At 35.5% G+C, this 20,991-nt stretch overlaps 1 protein-coding gene across 1 annotated transcript in view; it reads left to right on the top strand.

The window, feature by feature from the left end:
* Positions 1-20,991, top strand: part of LRBA (LPS responsive beige-like anchor protein) — a 576,728-nt gene that overhangs the window by 540,522 nt on the left and 15,215 nt on the right. The window contains 2 exon segments of the mRNA XM_065405711.1: positions 1,880-2,035; positions 6,805-6,969. Of these exon segments, the coding sequence (XP_065261783.1) occupies positions 1,880-2,035; positions 6,805-6,969 (321 nt within the window).

The following is a 20,991-nucleotide window of genomic DNA, read 5'->3' as shown; positions in this document are numbered from 1 at the left end:
GAGTCCAGAGAAGTGAGATTTGGACTTGCTGGGCAAGGAGACTAAAACTGGGATGAGAGCCTGGGGAGTGGAGACTAGGGTTAGTAGGTGAGGAGAATGAGCCTGGGATAAGGAGCCAGGAGTCAGGAAGAGACAGGACTGTGTGCCCTGGAATGGAACTCAAGGTTCCTGAGTCTCACCATTCCTCTGCTGTCAGCAGGTATCTATGAAACCCACTGGCAAAATGTGTCTCCTCCCCTTCTAGTGCTGGTCCACATAAAGGATGATAACCTATAGTTGCTTTCAGTTACTCAGTTAGCTTAAGTGGCAGAAATCTATGTGGTGGATCTAATGGTTCTAACCCTGCTGATGACCCATGTGGGTGTCAATATGATGCCACAAGATGGAATTTCTGTTTATTCAGTTTTCTTTTTTAAAAACCTAGGAAAATACACACAAACTACATCACAATAACATTATTAAGGTTGCAAAGTGAAGCACTCAAAGATTAGAAAATGCCAGAATTCAGGTAACCTGGGCAGCCGTTGTGCATGAGCATTATGATATATGCCTTGAAGGATGTTCTGACGACTAATTAGTTAATATTTGTATAGTGCTCAAAATGTAAAGTTCTATATAAATGCTACTACTAATGCTAGTGATTACTACCAATATTTATTTATTTATTTTCATTTTAATTGTTGTGTGGAGGTGCAACCGGTGCTTGGGTAGATACAATCAATCTATTATATGATTTTGAAATCGTAGTGTTGGCTACTACATGGGAGCCACTGTGTAACATTGTGCCACATGTACTGTATTACTATGGCGCTACTTTTTTTCTCTGCTAGGCAGACATTTTTGATTAGCCATTATATTTTTGTGTATTCATACTTCTGTAACTATTTGCTTTTATATTTCCCAGTTGCATTTTACTTAAAGAAGGGTTTACTTGTATCTTTGATACGTACTACAAGAAATTGCTATTATTGTAATACCTCAAAGTATATTGGGCATTGTACAGTACATTTAGAAAGACATGTTTCCTGCCACAAATGTCATGGTGGATAATCAGCGAGGCATGCGCTCCCAAAGTGACATTGTGGCCAAAAGAGCTAATGTGATCCTGGGATGCATAAATTTGGGAATCTTGAGTAGGAAAAGAGAGGCTATTTTACCTCTATATTTGGCACTGGTGAGACTGCTGCTGGAATGCTGTGTACAGTTCTGGTGCCCACAACTCAAGAAGGATGTTGATAAATTGGAGATGGTTCAGAGAAGAGCCACAAGAGTGATTAAAGGATTAGAAAACATGCCTTATAGTGATAGTCTTAAAGATCTCAGTCTGTTTAGCTTAACAAGGAGAATGTTATGGGGTGACTTAATTACTGTCTATAAGTATCTACGTAGGCAACAAATATTTAATAATGGGCTCTTCAGTCTAGCAAAGAAAGATATGAACCAATGACTGTAAACTGAAGCTAAACAAATGCAGATTGGAAATAAGGTATGCATTTATAATAGTGAGAGTAGTTAACCATTGGAACAATTTGTCAGAGGTCATAGTGGATTCTCCATCACTGACAATTTTTAAATCAAGATTGAGTGGTTTTTCTAAAGAGGTGCTTTAGGAATTATTTTGGGGGGCAGTTCTGTGGCCAATATTATACAGGAAGTTGGACTAGATGATTACCTTGGTGCCTTCTGACCTTGTACAATTAGATATCAAACAAGATGCAAGGAGTATGGGTAACAAAAGGAGATGGAGTGAGGTCGGGGAGGGGCAGCAGTAAAATTAGTTTAGATACATGCATATCAATTTGCAAAGGTGTTAGAATTCAACGAACATAGATGCTAACAATGATGCTCCATGTCTCTTCTTGCACATTCTTCTCTTTAGCCAGCAATACAAGTATGCACAGGAGACAAATCACTGACCTGTTAGACCAAAGCATTCAGGTCCATTCCCAGTGTTTTGTCATCACCTCTGACAATCGTTATATCCTGGTTTGTGGCTTTTGGGACAAGAGTTTCCGGGTCTATTCTACTGATACAGGTTAGTGGAATCTTAACCAATGGAAAAACCTAGAAAGTACGCATGTGTTTGAGGTGGGGAGCAAGGTACTGTTTTCCATTCACTACTACCCTGAAACATATTTGGGGGGATGAGAATATATTTCTTCTTCAAAGAATGGCAGGAATTATTATTAAATTCCTCCCACTCCATTCTGCATAGAATGCTATCAGGAGGAGAAGTAGCTGACTATTGCTTTGTACATATTCATTTGTTTCTGAACACCTACGGGACACACTGAGCTTAATTCTACAGGTTCACAAGAAAACCAAATTACTGAGTTTGTTTAAAGCTTTGCAGACTAAGGGAATTAATTGTTTCTTGAGTGCTTACCTGAATGAAATTCTGTTCTGTTTTATATATAATTGAGAAAAATATTTTAAGAAACACAGCAGAGCCCATTTGAAATAATACCAAAGTGTATAAGTGCAGTAACACAGTGAAGCTGTTGGAGAAAAGCAAACCTCTCAAATTCTGAGGGTCTCAAAAGGTGCAATACAAAGATAGAAATGGAGCCATTAAAAAGAATGAAGAATGAATCCTCTCACACAATGTAAATTGGCCAATATGCAGGACCTCAGTTCTGTGGAAATGTGTGATCCCTGCAGACTGACAGTTACATCCATGTCTTGCTATGTTGAAGACAATCATGGAGGGTAAGAATCATGGAGGTACAGAAAAAATATGCATGTTTTTCTTCCCATTCATTGCCTTGTAATAGGAATAGCAATCTCACTGAAGGGCACTTCCTTTGGATTAATGACCAGTTGGGGTTAATATGTCTGGGACATCAACCCTTCCAGCAGGTTATTATCCTATATGTTCTTCATCATTACTTAAATAGATTTGTTAATAATGTGTTTCACACTTACCAAACCAAAATATTTTATAAAACAGAACAGTCGGACTGGACTCCCAGCATACTTTGGAGGTGGGGCGTTCGTCATTTGTGCAATTTAATACACGACTGCTACTGTAAATGAGAAGTTTACTGTATGTTGGCTGACGTCAATCCTTTACAGAGAACCTTCAGTTTAACAGTTCAGTCCTTCTCTTTAGTGAAAGTCAGAAACGTGGTTTTAAAGAGATCTTTAGAGAAAATAACTAGGTATGGTAAATATTCCACACAATTTCTTGCCTTACATTCAAAATATATTGACTAATGTGTTCTTAATTTTTTCATTGTTGAAAAGTGAGCACATGTTTACATTTAAGGCTAACTGACTTCAGTGTCATGATGAGAAACTAATATTATTTTGGTAACTCATCTCCAAATGGCTTCTTAATGAAGTCGTTGCAACTGTATTTAAATCATAATCAGAGATTACTAGTTAACTTAATTTTGACATAACTGATTCTGATATGATTAAAAGCAAATTACTTATGCTTGCCAAGAAAGTTGTAAAACACCAGAAAGTTTTATCTATATTTCTTCAATTTGTTAATATCCAGCACACAAACAAAATCTGGCTGTAGTGTAATTTAAATAAATTCAGTTACAAGGTTTTTTTTAATATTAAAACAAAAGTATAGCAGTCAAATACCTTTTCTGAGCTTGGCGGAGCAGCAAGGGAAAAAGATGTGATCAGTAATGTATAATGGCAAGCTATCACAAGTGTTGAATTCAATTATATTTTAGCACTTAAACAAAAAAAGAACCTTTTTCTTATTAGATTTCAGGGGGTTTTGTAACAGGAAATACTTTTAACGTAAATCATGCTTTCTGGTTACAGCTAGTACAGCGGAGGCACAATAAAACTTTCCTCCAGTGGTGGGAATTATTTTCAGACAGTCTTTTAGATGCAGTAGTGCAGAGGCTTGAGTCTGAATTTTTTTATTTGTAGCACAGCTGTCAAATAAAACATTAACTAGAAAATTTGTTCTGTCAAAAAAGGGATATCCTAGTGCATATGGTAATATTTGATATTGCTGTGTGGAGAGGAGGATTGGTATTAAAGGAAATAAAAAAAAAAGTTGAAGAACTCTGAGATTCAGTAAGTAATTTAACAAAGATAAAAAGAAGCAACAAATTTCTGTTTTGATGGTTGGGTTGTATTGAGTGAAGCTTAACCCCATGACAATAACATAGAAAAACTAGTAGGGCAGCGCAAACGTATGAGCAGCTGTCAAACAAGTCTTGAAGAATGTTTGTTTTCTATAACAGAACCTAAAAATATAGAATATCTTGGGGGGGGAAATCTCTTAAACTCGTAGCACTTTAAGAATAAACTTACTGTTTCAAAAATATAAATCACCCCAAGTAGTTGAATAACTAAGGGGATACAACTGGAAAAGAGATGGTATAATTTAATCACAACAAAATTTAAAACAAATAATTGATAAATAAATAGAAGATTCAGGAAAAACTGTCTATTCTATGAGATTAAATATATTGCCTGAGGTAAAGTTGTATGCTCTGAAAGTTTTTCACTGTTGCCTTCCAAGCTCTGCAGATCAATAGCTTTGCTGACTAAAATGGTTGACCATCCAGCAATTTGGCTGAGACAAATACATGACCTGGGAACCTAAGTGAAAAACCCTCAGCACAGGGGTAACTTCTGATGTCGCAGCACATTTAGAGCCAAAAGACAGTTTTAAATGGTATAATAAAACGTAATATGGACTGGAGTCACCAAGTTATAGGAAAATTTTTGCTGCTTGGGTAAAACGTATAACCTCCTGTGAGCCTGCAACAGGATTATATCCCACTATCACGTTCAGTCACTTTTCAACCTCATGAAGAAATAATGTTTCATTATAAACATCAATTCCCCATTCATATATCCATTGTATAACTTTGCCTCCTCGATGGAATCATACAGGTTAGAGATAGAAAGATGTATTAGATCAGAGTTTTTCCTTCTTAAAACAAGATTGTTTCCTATAGAAAGGACACTTTCTAGTGCTTTGTCCATTCTACAGTAGTTTTAAAAGTCTTAAGTTGACAAGGTTTCCTCCCACCACAGTCCATGGGAGATTTTTCCAGCCAAATACATCTTGCTGGCAATTTTTTGATAGCTTAAATTTTCCTTTTCTTAATTTCATCCCATTACACCACCCCTATATACCACACTATATATATATCCTGAGGTGTTTATATATATATATATATCTCCCTCCCTTCCAGGTGTTTGCACCCTTCTGATTCTTGTGTTAGGTTTTCTCCACTGTAGTTATTGCTTCATACCTTTAATCTTTTATTATAAATCTGTCTTTCCAGCCCTTTATCTGAACTCTCTCTCCCTAGTGTGTCATTATTTTTGTTTTAATTTTTTTGTGCAAAACTGAATGCAATAATCCAGGTGCAGTCACAGCAGAAACCGTATAGGTAAGAACTATGACCTGTTATCTTCCACCTTTAATCTTTTATTTATGCAGCCCCAAACTTTACTGTTCTCTCTCTTTCTTTCTTCCTTCTCCTCCCCCCCCCTCCCCCACACTTTATCATGGTACAAAGTCATGTCTCCCCCCACTATCATCCCTAGGTCAATTCAGTGTTGCAGCTTCCCACATTTCTCCTTATATTGATATAATATGTTTCAGGATAGTTTTGTTTTTTTAACTCCTCCCAATTTATCATCATTTGTAAGTTTCATTAATATCCAGTTTCTGCTTGCTCATTAGTCTTTCTACTTTATCATTGATGAGGGTGTTAAATATATCCCATCTATCTATGGTCTGCTATTAACAGGTTCCAGTAGCCCCAGCAAGATGGATTCTGGTGCCTATGCCCTCATTTTAAAGAGCTTTTTCTCTTACCCAATCTCCCTCCCTCTATGTGGTTGGTCTTCAGAGGGCAGTTGTAGTTGGCCTTATAAGTGTTCGCTCACACATGCATGAACCCGCATGAACGTACACATACACACACTTATGAAAATGTGGCCCTGTTAAGTTAAGGTTAAAAAGTAATAAGCATATTCATATTTTTAAAGATCCATGAATTGCACATTTTTCACTGTCTAAGTAAAGTTGAGTTTATCTAGGTTTTCCTTTCATGTTCGTTTTTATGTAACTATTAATGGCTTGAATACTTACACAACAGACAGAAACTTTGCTTGTCAGGTATGTCTTTTGAGCTTTTATGGGCATTGCAAGTGTTCTCAAAGGTAAGAAAACTGGTAGAAATGGTTGGCTAGTATATTAAATGTGATGGAGGAACTAAAGCAGAAGTTTAATTTTATACAGATTTTCTGAATTGTATGCATTTTTTGTAATTGAATAAATGCTCAAAGAGCTGGTTATGTTTCATTTTCCATGTCACATTCACAATTCCCTATGTCCTAACTGTTCTGGAGCCTCTATGCACTGTCATCAGATTTACATTTTTAACTGCTACTTTCACCAGTAAACTGCATTAAAATAAATTCCGTTATTGCAAATTTATGTCATTATGTTTCTTTATTCTATATATTTAAACTCATGACTGCAACATGAGTTTAAATATATAGAATAATGAAACATACTGGCTTGGCAGGATTTAGAGTAAGATACAAATCTGTAATCGATTCTTATTCACTCTATGCCTCTATACAGACTGCTGCGTTCTTAAATAGTTTCCCATCCCATCCGGATATAAAAAATTGACACATGAATTTGTCTTTCACAACCAACAGCAATTGAAGTTTTTATCTAGACTTTCTTTTATAAACATTGCTCATGAAAGTACCACTAAAACATTTTGTAATATGTTTAGTAAAGTCTACGAAAAATCATTAACAGGATGTTTTAAACTTAGATTTTATATGTTTCAGGTAAACTAATACAAGTAGTGTTTGGGCACTGGGATGTTGTCACCTGTCTTGCCCGCTCTGAATCGTACATTGGAGGAAATTGTTACATTCTCTCAGGATCACGTGATGCAACACTGCTGCTCTGGTACTGGAATGGCAAAACCAATAGCATTGGTGATAACGCAAGTGGTAAGTAAAACCTATATTATGAGTAAACTGCATGTGGCATGAGATAAGTCATTACAGAAGTACTCCGTGCTTTTACGTAAAACTAAAATCAAAGTACAACATTTTTAGTATTTATGTGAAGTTTAAACAGTGCTTGCTTTGACCACATAAATATGTTATAGAGCCACAGTACTGACTCCTTACAATAAGCTTGTGAGATACTTAACATTACAAGTACAATTTTGCCTCTCACCCTTTTGACTTGATATTTTGCAGGCTTTACTGTTAAATCTGCAGAGAATTTTTTTTTGTTTTAAACAGATCAACTGGACATGATTTTGGAAGGTGTCGGTTTTTTTAAATAAACACTTTAACATTACCCATTCAGTGAAGATTGTTCTTTATAAGATCTTGTATAATAAATTCAAAAATATGCATACATGTGTAGATTCAGACACCCTTACTCCCATTGAGTAGTATCTTACCTTCCAATCAAAATACTCATGGAGTTAGCCACTAGTCAGTGGGAGTAAGGGTGTCAGAATCTGACACACAATGACTTGTGCAAAATAATAATAATGATAATTACTTGGGATCCTCAAAAGATAATAGGCTTAAGACACCTAGGTGTTTTTTTGTTTTGTTTTGGTTTTGGTTGGTTGGATTTTTAAGTATTAGGCGCCAAAAAAACTTTTTTCTATCTAGTATAATTTACACTTGTTCACATGGAAACAATACACAATTGGTTCTAAACCATCAATCTGAAGTATAATTAAATAAGAATCACATGTCTTTTTTTCAGTTATTTGCAAGATTTGTGGTTCAACTTATTTTTTTTTTTTTCTAAGACTGGTTGGTTTTGGAATTATTTACTCTCAGTATTTGACTTTGAGAGCTCAATGATGTACACCTCTACTCCTATATAACACTGTCCTCGGGAGCCAAAAAATCTTACCGTGTTATAGGTGAAACCGCGTTATATTGAACTTGCTTTGATTTTCCGGAGCGCGCAGCCCTGCCCCCCCCTCGGAGCACTGCTTTACCACGTTCTATCCGAATTCATGTTATATCGGGTCGCGTTATATCGGGGTAGAGGTGTATCTGAGTGTTTGTGAAATAAGTTCATAAGTCCACAAACTGCTTAGATTGTCGCCCAAGTAGATTACAAAATCTGCAGGCATAGCATGAATAAGCTACCAACATATTTTAAATAGGCTGATTCAAGGAACAGAAAAGCTTCATGGATGCACCCAGCATAGTTTTATAAGTTCCTTAAAATAAATAGCTTTGGTTGAAGGAGAACAGAATCTTTGTGGGCACAATATGCATAGATTGCAATCTGATGGTCAGGGAAACGGCAAACACTGCCTATTCTTGCAGCGCTTATAAATTTAGGAAGCCCCAAGTAGTCTTGTTCAAGGAACTTAAAAGTTTTACAGGCCCATCAGGTAGAGCTTTAAATTCTAGGAAGCAAAGCAGTCCTCTTCAGAAAACACTTTAGTAATTTACTGCTATGAAGCATTCAAGATTTGCAAGAGTTGCCTACTATGTTTACACGGTCCACAAGTGCAGCCCATTCTTTACAGATCTGCAACCCCATCCTGTGGAATTTATGAACTTATGCTAATTACTTTGTTTCCATGCACACAGGTCTTGCCTACAGTGTTTTCAAGATCTTCAGGCTGTAAGCTCCATTCTGATAATTACAAACCACTTACTATAGTGGGATTTAGCACCTCAAACGGCCAGTCTATGTCCATGGATTTTGTAAATCCATTAGATATCTCTTTTAATGTTAAGTACATTCTCAGAGTTCCTTATTCTAGGATTTGTAAAGTTTACATGCTACTCCAGTAAACTGATAGACTTCATACATTTAAAGGCTCGGCGTTTAGAAACTCAGAAGGGAAGCTGATGTAGATAGCAACCTTCATGACCTATTCCTTTTAGTGTTCACAAACCTCATAATCTCTGAAAATAGTTAATTTTAGGACTGAGTATTTACAAGGTCTGCAGGTAAACTGGAAGTGTTTTTACTCACCTGAGGTATTTCTTGTAAATTACAATAAGCTCCTGAGGATCCAACTCCGATTTAGGGCATAAGGCCTCTGTTCACCATTGACCTTAGTCACAAATCAATTCTCAGAGCTGATTTCCAGTAAGGGGCTAAAAATGATTCTCTGAGCAGGATTCCACTATTCCCCAAAATTCCGGGACACTCCTAGATTGCTCTGTGAGATTAGTGCTTGTCTCTCCTCCATCCCAGCTATGTCCAAAAGGGCCAGATGGGTGGGGGAATAGGGAGACACTTGGGCCCCCCCCTAGATCAAATTAAATATAAAATGTACTACATGGCAGGCAGGTATGGAATAAAACTCATCTATATCTTGCTACAGTGCTACCCAGTGTTACACCTGAGAATCGCCTGTTTCATTCAATAGGGGTTACATGGATGTAAATGAGAGCAGAATTTGACCCTATGTAAATAACATTTGAAAAAGATATCAACTATAGTGCTATCAAATGTTGCTAAGAATGAAGTTAAAAGCTGTGTATATGGGCATTTATACTGTGCTCATCATTGTGGTATCTCTTCCATTGACATAGCCAGAACTGATTTAAACTTTCGTGTGGCCTCTTAAAAATGAAAAAACCTAAATCATATTCCAGGAAAAAAGATTTGTGCAGCTGAAACAACACCCTCCACATCTGTTAAGATAGAATTAAGACTAAATATCTCTTAAAGATGTAATTACGGATGTATACTGAGACATGAAAACAACAAAAAGTGTATCCATTTCAAATTTTAATCGCTGGAAGGCAAAAAAGGAAGCAATTATCAGAAATTCCAATCCATCCTTGCTTCCAGTCAGATGGATATAGATGAAAGGTGCTTTGTTCTGTTACAAGACCTTGTGGCTCACATGCCCATCCAGGTGGATGACCAGAGCACTCAGCCCTAGTGCATATCTAAACCAAATGAGTGTGGACCAACAGGAAAGTCAGAGGATCAGCCTTAATTAATTCTGGTGGTGGGGAAGGTTTCCTCAATTTCACCTCTCTCAACCAGCTGCATAAGGATGAAGAGTGTTCCCCTCACATTGCTATCAACTTTATCAAGGACCACCTGATGGTGTCTCTTCCTTCCCCTGCCAGTCCTGTCAAAGCTCCACCTGATGGGTGGGCATAATAGCTGCTAGATATTTCTATTTGACACCTCGATCGATTGGTCCTTCTGCCCTCATATAGATTGCACCGATCACAACACGTCTTCCATTCTTCTCGTATCCTGGCCTTCCGTCTCCATGTGCGGCCATGTCTTTTCACGATAAAATTGTCCCGTCTCTTTGGAGGTTGGCCGAGTGGTGATTTCCAACAACAACAATTTCTATTTAGACTTGTTAATGGTTATTTTTTAATATTTATATTATAGTTGTGCCTGGAAGCCCTATCAGCAATTGGAACCCCTTGTTGCTAGGCCTATACACTTATACAATGAAAAGACAGCACCAACAAGCTTACAATATAGTGGTCTAAATTCATTGTAGGTGTAACTTTATGGACTTCTGTGTCTAGTCAAAACCATCTATAAGGGAAACCCAAAAGACATGTTTCTGCCCAGTTCTGATTCTGTCAGAAATGTGAGAACTCCAGCCCGGCCACTGAAAGAAAAGAGCAACAAGTATATGACTGTCTATTTTTTTGTGTCAGAGATTTATAGACACTGATCCTGTAAGTGACTCTGCACAGGCAAACGCCTGCATGGTCGTGGAGCACCACTGAAGTAAATGAGTTCCACCCACATAGTCACATGCAGGATTGGCACTATAGGTATTAATCGTTTCATCCGTTATTCGTTGGTCTTTTGTATTGAAAGTTTCTGATCTGTTACCACGAAGTAGTTTTTAATAATATAAATTGATGTATGATTTTGACAATACATCCATCATTTAATTTAACATTTTTTATCGTTTATTTTTTCTAGTTTTTAAAATGTAAATGTATTTATTTATTGTGAATTCAATCTTAATAACAGCTACACACCAAAGGGCACTCAAGGGGCCCCCTTTACACACCATAGTATTAAGAGTTACAACAACAATCATCTAAAACAGCAGCACTGCTTCCATTCCTCCCCACTACCCTATTCCTCCTCTAACCGCCTCTCAGTGGACCAATATGACTTAACTCCCCCTTCACACATTCCCACCAGTGACATTTCACCTAAGTTGCTTGATTTTGTTTCATTACTTCAGGAAGCATTGAGCTCTGGCTGCCTTTGTTAATGTTTTAAAATAGTACCTAACCCAAGCTGACAAGCCATTATGGTTGTGGCATAGTTAAAAAATAAATGTTTCATTTGATTATTTATATCAAAATATTTATAAAAAATAACTTTTCATCAGTAACTGCTCAGCCATAAATCTACTGTATGGGGAAATTCTTCATCTTATTGTTTTGCAGAAGAAATGTGTTACCAAAATAAATAATATTTAAACTTGTTTATATATTTTCTTTTTTAAATTTTATGTTAAGTCCTGTTCCTGTGTCTGCTTGTTTTGGCTGAATCATCAGCTTGCTTTCTTTTTCTTTCTTTCTTTCTTTCATGTTATATGTGGGGATATACAGCAATTTGAGAGACATAGGTGAAGATAGATGGATGTTAGTCTGAATCTGTATTTACTTAGGTTTTTTAATGCAAAATTCTGCCTAGCTGTCATATTCCCTATGTTAGTGCTGAAAAAGGTTACTGTATAAAACTTAACTTGAACTAATCACTGATGAAGTGTATTATACTCCTACATTATGAACAGGGCCAGCTCCAGGCACCAGCTTGGCAAGCAGGTGCTTGGGGTGGCCTCTCGGGAGAGGGGCGGCACTTCCACCTATGCGGCGGCAATTCGGCGGAGGGTCCCTCACTCCAGCTCGGAGCAAAGGACCTCCCGCCGAATTGCCGCCGCAGATCCCGATCCCAATCGCGGCTTTTTTTTTTTTTTTTTTTTGGCTGCTTGGGGCGGCAAAAACCCTGGAGCCGGCCCTGATTATGAATGCAGTACTATAGGAAAAGAGCATAGACAATTGTCAACAACTTAAGTCGTTGGGAAAAGACTACAAGTAACAATATACAGAGGCAGTTCATTCAGGCTCTTTATTTGTAGATAGTTCAATAAAAATTTAATAAATTAGCCTTTCTTGCTGACTAGTTAATAAACAGCAAGAAAATAATAAAAATGAGCTGGATGGGAACTGGATTTTCTGTTTCATGGGAAATTCTGCAAGTTCACTTTTTTCCCTGCTCTAAATGGAATGAAAACATTTTTTTAAAATATTTCTGGCAAGTCTGGCAAATTTAAAGAAATTTAAAAATTTCCAAGTCAATCAGAACATTTCATTACAATAACATAAAAAATGTTTCATTCTGATTTTGACATGTTTTAAATAGAAATATTTTTATAATCTAAAATAAGACATTTGAAAATTAAAAGTCATTTGTACAAGTGCTTTGTGTCAGGCTATTTTTTAAATGAAATTTTGTCAAAATTGACACGCTTCTGCTAGCTGTCTTGCTTTTGATGAATTGGCATCTTCTAATGGAAAAATTTCCAGCAAGCTCTAAAAATGACTAATAGTAGAAACAGATCTGAAGTAACTATTGCATCTTTTTTTGGAAAGTCCTGAGACTTATCACATTCTCTTGAGTAACTAGTAGATGTGTGACAGAAACAACCGTCACTTATGACAAAGTTAAGGGGAGGAAAAGACAAGTTATTTACTTGTGTGGTTAGCTTTCAATGTATTTAGAGACTCTTATCTAAAAACAAGAAAACATTTGTGAACATGGTTTAAAGCTTTTTGAAAAATGTCAATGGTGATGTTGATACCATATAGCCATTGCAGTCAGGGCTCCCGTTTTATTTATTTTTTTTACACAAGCTGCTAATAGTAGATAGCTATGCAGGTGTTTTTGAAAATTACACCTCATATGGGTGAAATTCACTCTGACATACAGGGCGAGCCTTAGGCCTTCTACACCACTTTAGCCTGGTCTTGGGGCTGTGTGGAGTGGCACTGGATGTAGTGATGTTGCAAAGATGCTGGTGAACTCACTGTATTCTGCAGAAAGGGGAGGATGGGGGTGGGGTTTCTGTGCACATTAGTTAGTGCAGTGAGTGACAGTTGAGGTGCATCAAAAGAAGGGATGACAGGATTCATTTACAAATGGGGTGCAAAGGTTACACCAAATACTGCTCCAACTTGTAAACTGGAGTGGCAGCAGCCATGGTGTTGGGAGAGGTTGGTTACAGCCCACACCAAGTCTTAGATTGGGGGATTGCCTGTTACCTTTACAATTCTTCCATCCGTGCCCCACATTCTTCACTCACACAGAGGCCAATTAAGGTAGTGACGTGAATTTCACCCTCTGTGCCTTGAACAGTTGTAATTTCTGCATTATAATTATTCTGTCTGAGGTTCCATATGTTTCAGTTAGGTATAGAGTGTGAATTTTATTGCCTTATGTATTTAACATGCTTATAAAAAAATAATGTTTGTATTGTTGAGCTCTCAACAGAGGGCTTTTCTGTCATCCTGTGCAGTCCTCTGGTAGATGGAGAGAACCTTCTACTGTTGCTTTCAAATTTCCTGTGGATATAGTTACAATTATTTTGAAGCTTTCCTATTGTAAAAGACATGAAAGCATGTCTACTTCGGAAATTTGATTTGCTTTAATAAAATTAAAGGTTTACTCACAGAAACATCCAATAGTAATGAAATATATAAAGTTGGTAGCTATATTGCTGCCACTAAACTAACATTTTGTATCCTATGAATTATTGTATCAATCTTCTACACATATGTGAATAAAGCTAACTACGTTACCTTTTTTAATGTTATAACATAAAGTTTGAAAAGGTTACTCCGTATGTATCACAAATATATTGTGAAGATCATCAATACACAGCAGTGCATTCAGTGAATAGTTTTGTATCGTAATGTAGTGCCCTTTTAAAACTACAGTTTTCTGAGGCACATTAGAGAAATAAACTCCAGCTCTTTTTCATTGTGACTGGTTGTTGTATCTATATTGCAGGATATAACATTAGAGGTTTAATATTTAAACCAGACAAATGGATTTAACCAAGAGTTTATGTGAACAGTACAACTGCAGCTAACGTGCACAAGCATCATATGGTCTCCTATTCAGATTTACATTTTTAAACTATTTTAAACTCGCAAAGGCCATCATGTCTAAAGTTTTGTATCTTGCTATGTAGTTTTTATTATATTAATTACTGTGCTTAGCAAGGTACAAAAATTTTCTGTCACTACTATTATAAATACTCTTCAGTGTGAAAATTAAAACTTTGTAAATGTTTCATTCAAATATTTTTAAAATTTAGGTATTGCTGTTTTTGCTGATGATTAAAATCCAGAAATATCACCCCTTAATACCCTGCTTATGATTGATTTAAATATAGCATTGTAGATCATTTCTTTGCAGTCAGACACCCTAATCTCATAGGCCCCAATCCTGCAAAGACTTACACTCGTGCATAATTTTATACACTGTATATTTCTTGATTTAAGGCAAATCATATTTCTATAATTTGACGTCAGTGGAACTGCTCACCATGTGTAAAATTAAGCATGTACCTAAGTCTCTGTAGTTTTGAGAACTATGGCCATTATAAAAAATATATATCTGATTTTTAAAAAGTCTTTTTGCAACATAAATATTTATTTTGGAATTATAGCTATAATTGTAAGAACAGGGCTTTTAAAAAAGTAGTATATAATGTAGCTACACTGTTTTTCTTTACTAAAAAGTCATTGTGTACTATGAATTTTTTTAGTCTGTCAACCCATGTTATCCATTGTATGTATAGTGTCAGTCACCATGGTATCTAGGCACCCATAAATAATCACGTCAGTAATGCAAAACCTGCTATTGATTTTATTAATATGTGCCCATGTCGAAAATTATAATATCTCAAAATATTTTAAATGAGTTTAGAATGATTGTAGTTGATATCTCCGAGGAGGACTTACGCTATATTCCTTCTGTTAAGAAAACCTAGTGTTGCTATGAGAGAGGTAGAGTACCATGTTGAGAATTAAAAGCAGTGACTGTGTCTGCGTACCTTTATATATTTGCTATATGCAATCCCATGTACTTTATACATAAATTTACTTTGATGCACACACACACACATACACTGAATGATTTGTATTATTTCTTTTAAAAAAAAAACAGTATTATTTTAGCACTGTTTCAGTGCAGCCATTAATAAATACTCTTTGTCTCTCAAAAATGGTATATATACAGCCTTTCACTGTATATAACCAAGCATTCTGCACTGCCATCTGCTGGTAATGATGTGAAAATGATGTGGGGACTGATCCTCCACAAAATACTACTGCTTAAAATATTAAATACACACAGACACTTCGACAAATTTGGTGTGAAACTCGTGGATTTTATTTGTACTATAATTTGTCTCCTTCTAATAAGAAGGCACAAACTGCATGTAATGTTGTTGTACAACCTGAAACTGGAGTATGTCAGTAGTGTTTTAAGTGTAATTGTAAGAAAAATGGAATATTTTCTTCTTTTTTACTAGAATGTTAGCAAGTTCAATAATAAATTGTTCTGTACTTGGAATTCAAGCTCAGGAATGTGTGTTTCACAGAAAAGAAAGAGCAACAGGGTACGTAAAAGTAACTACAAAATAATATATTTAAGGGACAGTAACCACTTAAATTTCTATCTGACATTTAGAGTCTGTTCCTGCATTCCTAGGTCACCCCAAACTCCCATGGAAGTTGAAGAAACATAGGCGTTGATCATAGGCCTATTGGAGCTACAGGGGTAGGACCCCCCCCCCCACACACACACACTTCTCCAAAGCATCATTGAAGTTAGTGGGGTTTTGCAGAGGCACAGCCTGCATGTATCTGACCGCCAGAATGGGACCCTAACTTATACTGCTGTAAGGGCGCAGGGGTATTGGTGGTGGTTTTAAAATGTCGTGCATGGAGGCCTAACTTTGGTTGGGGCCCTGTTGTTCTAAGCACTATTATATATATTGTATATAAACACACAGTAAATGACAGCCTCTGCCCCAAATAACTTTGTCATAAAGACAAGACATAATAGATGGATGAATCTTGTGATGTTGTATGTCTAGTAACTCCACTCAAACCTATAATATTTTATAAATAATAAATATTATAATTTTGTGTTTATATAATGCCAATAAAGTATTAGTCTCTCTATGGAGTCTCTAAAGAACCTGCAGTTCTAATAGTAGCTGTTTCAGAAATCATTCTCAAATGCAGCAGGTCCTTTTTTAAATTTTGCAGACTAAAAATATGTCCTCCAGTATTAAGTACTTCATCTGTAATATAATTATTTCCAACTGGCTAGTAGAGAAGGAATTTCATGTTTTCTTCTTGAATCAAATTGGTGGTGGTATATTTTGGTACCTGTAATGTTCTAGGCACTATACAAACACAAACAAAGGCATTGTCTTTTTCCTGAATGGAAAAATTTAGAGAGAAGATTTTTGATGCTGGTATGTTGGCAGCATCCAGCTTCAGGTGTCAATAAACTATATACATGAAATTCTCCAGAAGGATCAGGATGTTTAGTGCTCCATGATGTAATGCAGGCCTTCAGGTTCCAGGCAAAACAATGCTATATTTACAACTTGTACCTAATAATAGATGGCGGTAAAAGGAATTGTATTCATATGGTAAATGAATACAACCTTAATGTGCACCATATGCATGGTGTTGGGATGATGTACTAATATATCACATTTATTTAAATTGTTTGATTACTGAGAAAAATGACTATACTATTAAATTCTAAGGCTGTACCACATAGATATGAGAGTAGAGTAAAACAGAAGAAGTAATGATTTATGGTCTAGAATTGATACTTTGAGTATCTTCAAAACCAGACTTTACTGCTGTAAAAAAAATGTTTGGTAAGTACCATACTTTAGGATCAGCTAGGAAACATTTCAAAGCATTTCTGGAATTAATTTCCGTAACATAGGAATTGCAGAATGTAAATTCACTATGGTACACACAAGAACACTTTGTATAGTCAGAATTGTATACATTAGGAGCTTCACTTAGCTGGAAGACTAAATTTGTTGAAAAATACTGTTTGCTTTTTAAAAGAAGAAACAAAACTGTTTCTTTGAAGGCCTGATCATTCATTGGCTCTTGTTGTTTTTTTAAATGCTACAACGTTCCTAGTCATTGTAATATGAAAGGTCTCAAAACTAAAACAATATCTAATACTATATATAAAACAAGTTGTTTTAAAATTAATTAGCAATATGATCTTATTTTTAAATAGGTACAGTATATGCTCTCATTATTTAATACTGTTGTTGGGCAGTATATTTTAAAAAGTTTTAAATGATTAAAAAGTTTTCTTAATTGGAACAAAATTTTACAAGTTTTTTTTGTAGAATATATTCTACTAAGCAGAAAATAGTAAAAACAGCAGAAACTGATAGATTTAAAGTGAGCTAAACTATCGTATGAAATTGTTCATCTGAGATTATTTTTTGATTAAGAGATAAACTCAAAAGTATTTGTTTTGTGATGGAATTGATCTTTAGGTATAACAACACAAAGAATACTGCTAAAAATAGACATATGTTAGCACCTTGTCCTGCCATTGCTATATTTTTTATTGAAATAGTTGCTTTATAATGTTCCTAGTTCCTTTTTGGATGGATACTTTATACTTGGTCTCAGCAGGAAGTTGGTGAATATATCTATAAGGTGCACTGAAAATCTGTATCCAGTTTTATGGTTTAAAAAAATGTGCTCCTGAATTGTTCAGACTATGGTTTAATTAACTGGGTACAGAACATATGTTAAAATGTTATGTACAGTGGGGGTGTGAATGGTCGCACTGCAGATGCCTGCAAGGGATTTGAGAGGAGTTCATATTCAGTGGGAGGAGTAAGAGACTTCCCAGGACTTTCAACTGACAAACTCTGAATGAGGGGGAAGAGGTTCCAGAAGACTTCACATTGCACATAGGATGGGAATTGTGAGGCATGGGAGTCCAGACTTTGTGCGTGTAAAGTCTGAATTGTAATATTCCATTAATACAGGTTGTAATTTTTTTTTGCTCTTTATATTGTGCCATTTTAGAGATACAAGGAACCCTATCCTGAAGAGAGAGAGTGTCTATAAACACAAGAAAATCATTCAAATTCACGTTTCTAATTAACCACTCTGAAGGGAGATGAACAAACAAATGTTACATTCTAGTAGCATCTGCTTACTCAGTACTCCGTGTCAGTCAAATGTTTGCTTGGGGTAACTAAGGGATGGAATGAAATAAGCCCTCTCAGTATCCTCAGTGGTAATAAGCTTATTAGTAATCTAGAGCCACATGATAAAGTAAATTTACATTTAGCACTTTACTAGCCACAGTTGGAAATGTTACTAGCATCAGTTGCATTTAAATTTCTGGATTTTGTTTCAGGTTTCGAATGTGAGTTTACTCAAAGAAATTGTTTCCTTTGGGCAAACTATAGGCTTTTAAGTAACACGTGCAAAGACAAAATTAGCCTCTAGATTTAAGGTTGTGCATTTTGTGAGATTATAAAAAGTTTGAACAAATGACATGCAACAGTAGAAGGAAAAAAGATTAGACTTGGGAGGAAAAACTATGTCTCTAAAGTGGAGAATAACATAAAGGCAGAGTTCTTATGTACCTTGTAACTAAAGTATAGTATAAAAATTGTGTGTTTAGAAAGAAATCAGCCTTCAGACTAAAATTGCAGTGATACTTTCATAACATATGTATAGCTCGTCATTCAGTAAGATTTGTTGTACATGAAAGAGCTAGTCTCACTTGTGTAGCAGTGAAATTTTATTATTATATTGGCAGCCACTCTGCAGAATTCCATGAATGTAGTATTTATGTAGATATTTAACAGGAATCAGTTTGAGAAAAATAAACTCTGAAATATGTTGTAAAACTAACGTGGAAGTCTAATGGCATATCGGAGTCCTTGAGATTGTTTTGTTATTTTGCTTATTTACGTTCGGATGGAATATGGCTTGTGCTCATAGTTCCTAGATTTCATAATTAGGGTTTTACAGTTATGTAACTTTATTTTAAAGGTTTTATTATTTTTGTCAGTTTTTATTAGAAACACCAATTATAAAAATTGTGAAATTTGTAGAAAGTGTTTGGCTTTGCCTATCCTTGTGGGAAAGCACTCAGTTATTTTAGCAAGCAGTAAGTAAAAAGATAGTTGGGTTAATTGATGTTTCATTTAATTAGAATTTTATATTAAGACATAAAATTGCATAATTAATTTGCACTTAAAAAAGTGCCCTACAGCCTCTACAATCATGGAATCATAACTTGAGAATTACTGTTCATCTGTCAGTGACTTATCATAATTAACTGCCTTCTCAGCCTAGAGTATGAAAGGAGCCATAGTCAAAATACTTACATTTTAATATGTTGCATACTGTTATCTCATCAATGCTAGTTTTAGGAAAGGGCATGTCACATTTTAATGTGGGATATGTTTTTGTTTCTAGATTGAGTACAGGTTAGAGGGAAATGTTCAGAGTTTGCTGTATTTGTCAATTCTTTCAGTCAGTCATTGTAACATAGCAAGCGGTTAAACATGGAATTCGCTTCTGGATTTAAGATGTCATGATTCTGTTTTGTTTAACACCACCAAGCCTGGAAAACTAGGAGGAGGAAATCTCAGAAACACTAAACAGTGATTCGTTAGCTGTAAGGAGTGACTTCTTCTGGATGTTGTAAAACTGGAAGAAAGTTTTGACTTTGTTATAATTTCACGATTCCTTTTTAAATGTAGTTTCCAAGCATCTAGCACTTTTTCAGTGAAATCTTGCACACGGGATATCATGTGGTGTTCTTTTATCTTCTGAAGTTTGAGTTTTATGATTTAAAGTGTACTTTGGTCACTTAAGCAAGAGTGATATTTTATGCAATTTTCTATGGGAAAACAACTTTGCAGCAATTATTTATTGTAACGCAAGAGAGTTCTCTGACATAATTTGAATAGTTTACATATAGTAATAGTAACATAATAGTTACTTTAAAGGTAAAAGATCCTGCTTATTTTTGGAAAAAGGGTTTTATATATATTATGATTTTAATAAGTCGTAGCTACATTTGTTACAATGTGAATGTGCCATTAAGATTTCTACACCATTCAAATTTAAGTAGTGCTCCAACAGTGGTATTGGTTAAGGATATTATTATATACTATGCTGAGAAAAGCACATCTGTAAGACTGCTGTGTCTTGGTTATTAGTGCCAGGATTTGGGCTATCTTTAATCTCATTTGACTTGTTCATCTTCCTTAAGGATCTCCATAAAGATGCCTGAGTATTCTTTTCACCCCTTAGTTAGGGTTTGCCTCAGTGGTCGTAAACCTGCTTAAGGGACAAAGACTCTTTTTTCCTTTGAAGTCATTTCCACAGCTTTTCAAAGGGGTCTAGAAGCTGGTTCCCCTAAAACAATTTAGAAAAGTTTGAAGAGGTGCCCCTTAAACCAGTGACAAAATAAAATTTTCTCTGCATTATTGAAAACCATGACAATCTTCTGAAGCAGTAACAGTTTAAAAGCTTTTAAAGAAATCTGTTCTGCTCAACAATCAGCTTTTAAGTGACCCCATTATTTGGGAAATCAGTGTCTTAAAAACCCCTAAATATTTAACATTTTTATCAAAGGAGCCAGCCTGACTTTTCACAGGATACTTGTTTTTCAGTAGTGAGAGAAATAGCCTAACTGGAGGTTTCTTTGTAAATTTACTTTTCTGATTGTTGCTCTCTTTTTTTAATTGATGTGCGATTATTTAATACTAAAGCCATTTGGTAAACAGTTGGATGAATGGATTTGCGAGACACTGCTTATAATCTAGGTAACGTGGGTTTATATTCTAGTTTATATAATATATTAATATAATATTACTAAATGAAAAACAACATAAGTATTATAGATAGAATTTT

The sequence above is a fragment of the Emys orbicularis genome, chromosome 5, assembly GCF_028017835.1.
Source record: "Emys orbicularis isolate rEmyOrb1 chromosome 5, rEmyOrb1.hap1, whole genome shotgun sequence".
Lineage (NCBI taxonomy): Eukaryota > Metazoa > Chordata > Testudines > Emydidae > Emys > Emys orbicularis.
This window is presented reverse-complemented; position numbering and strand designations above follow the sequence as displayed.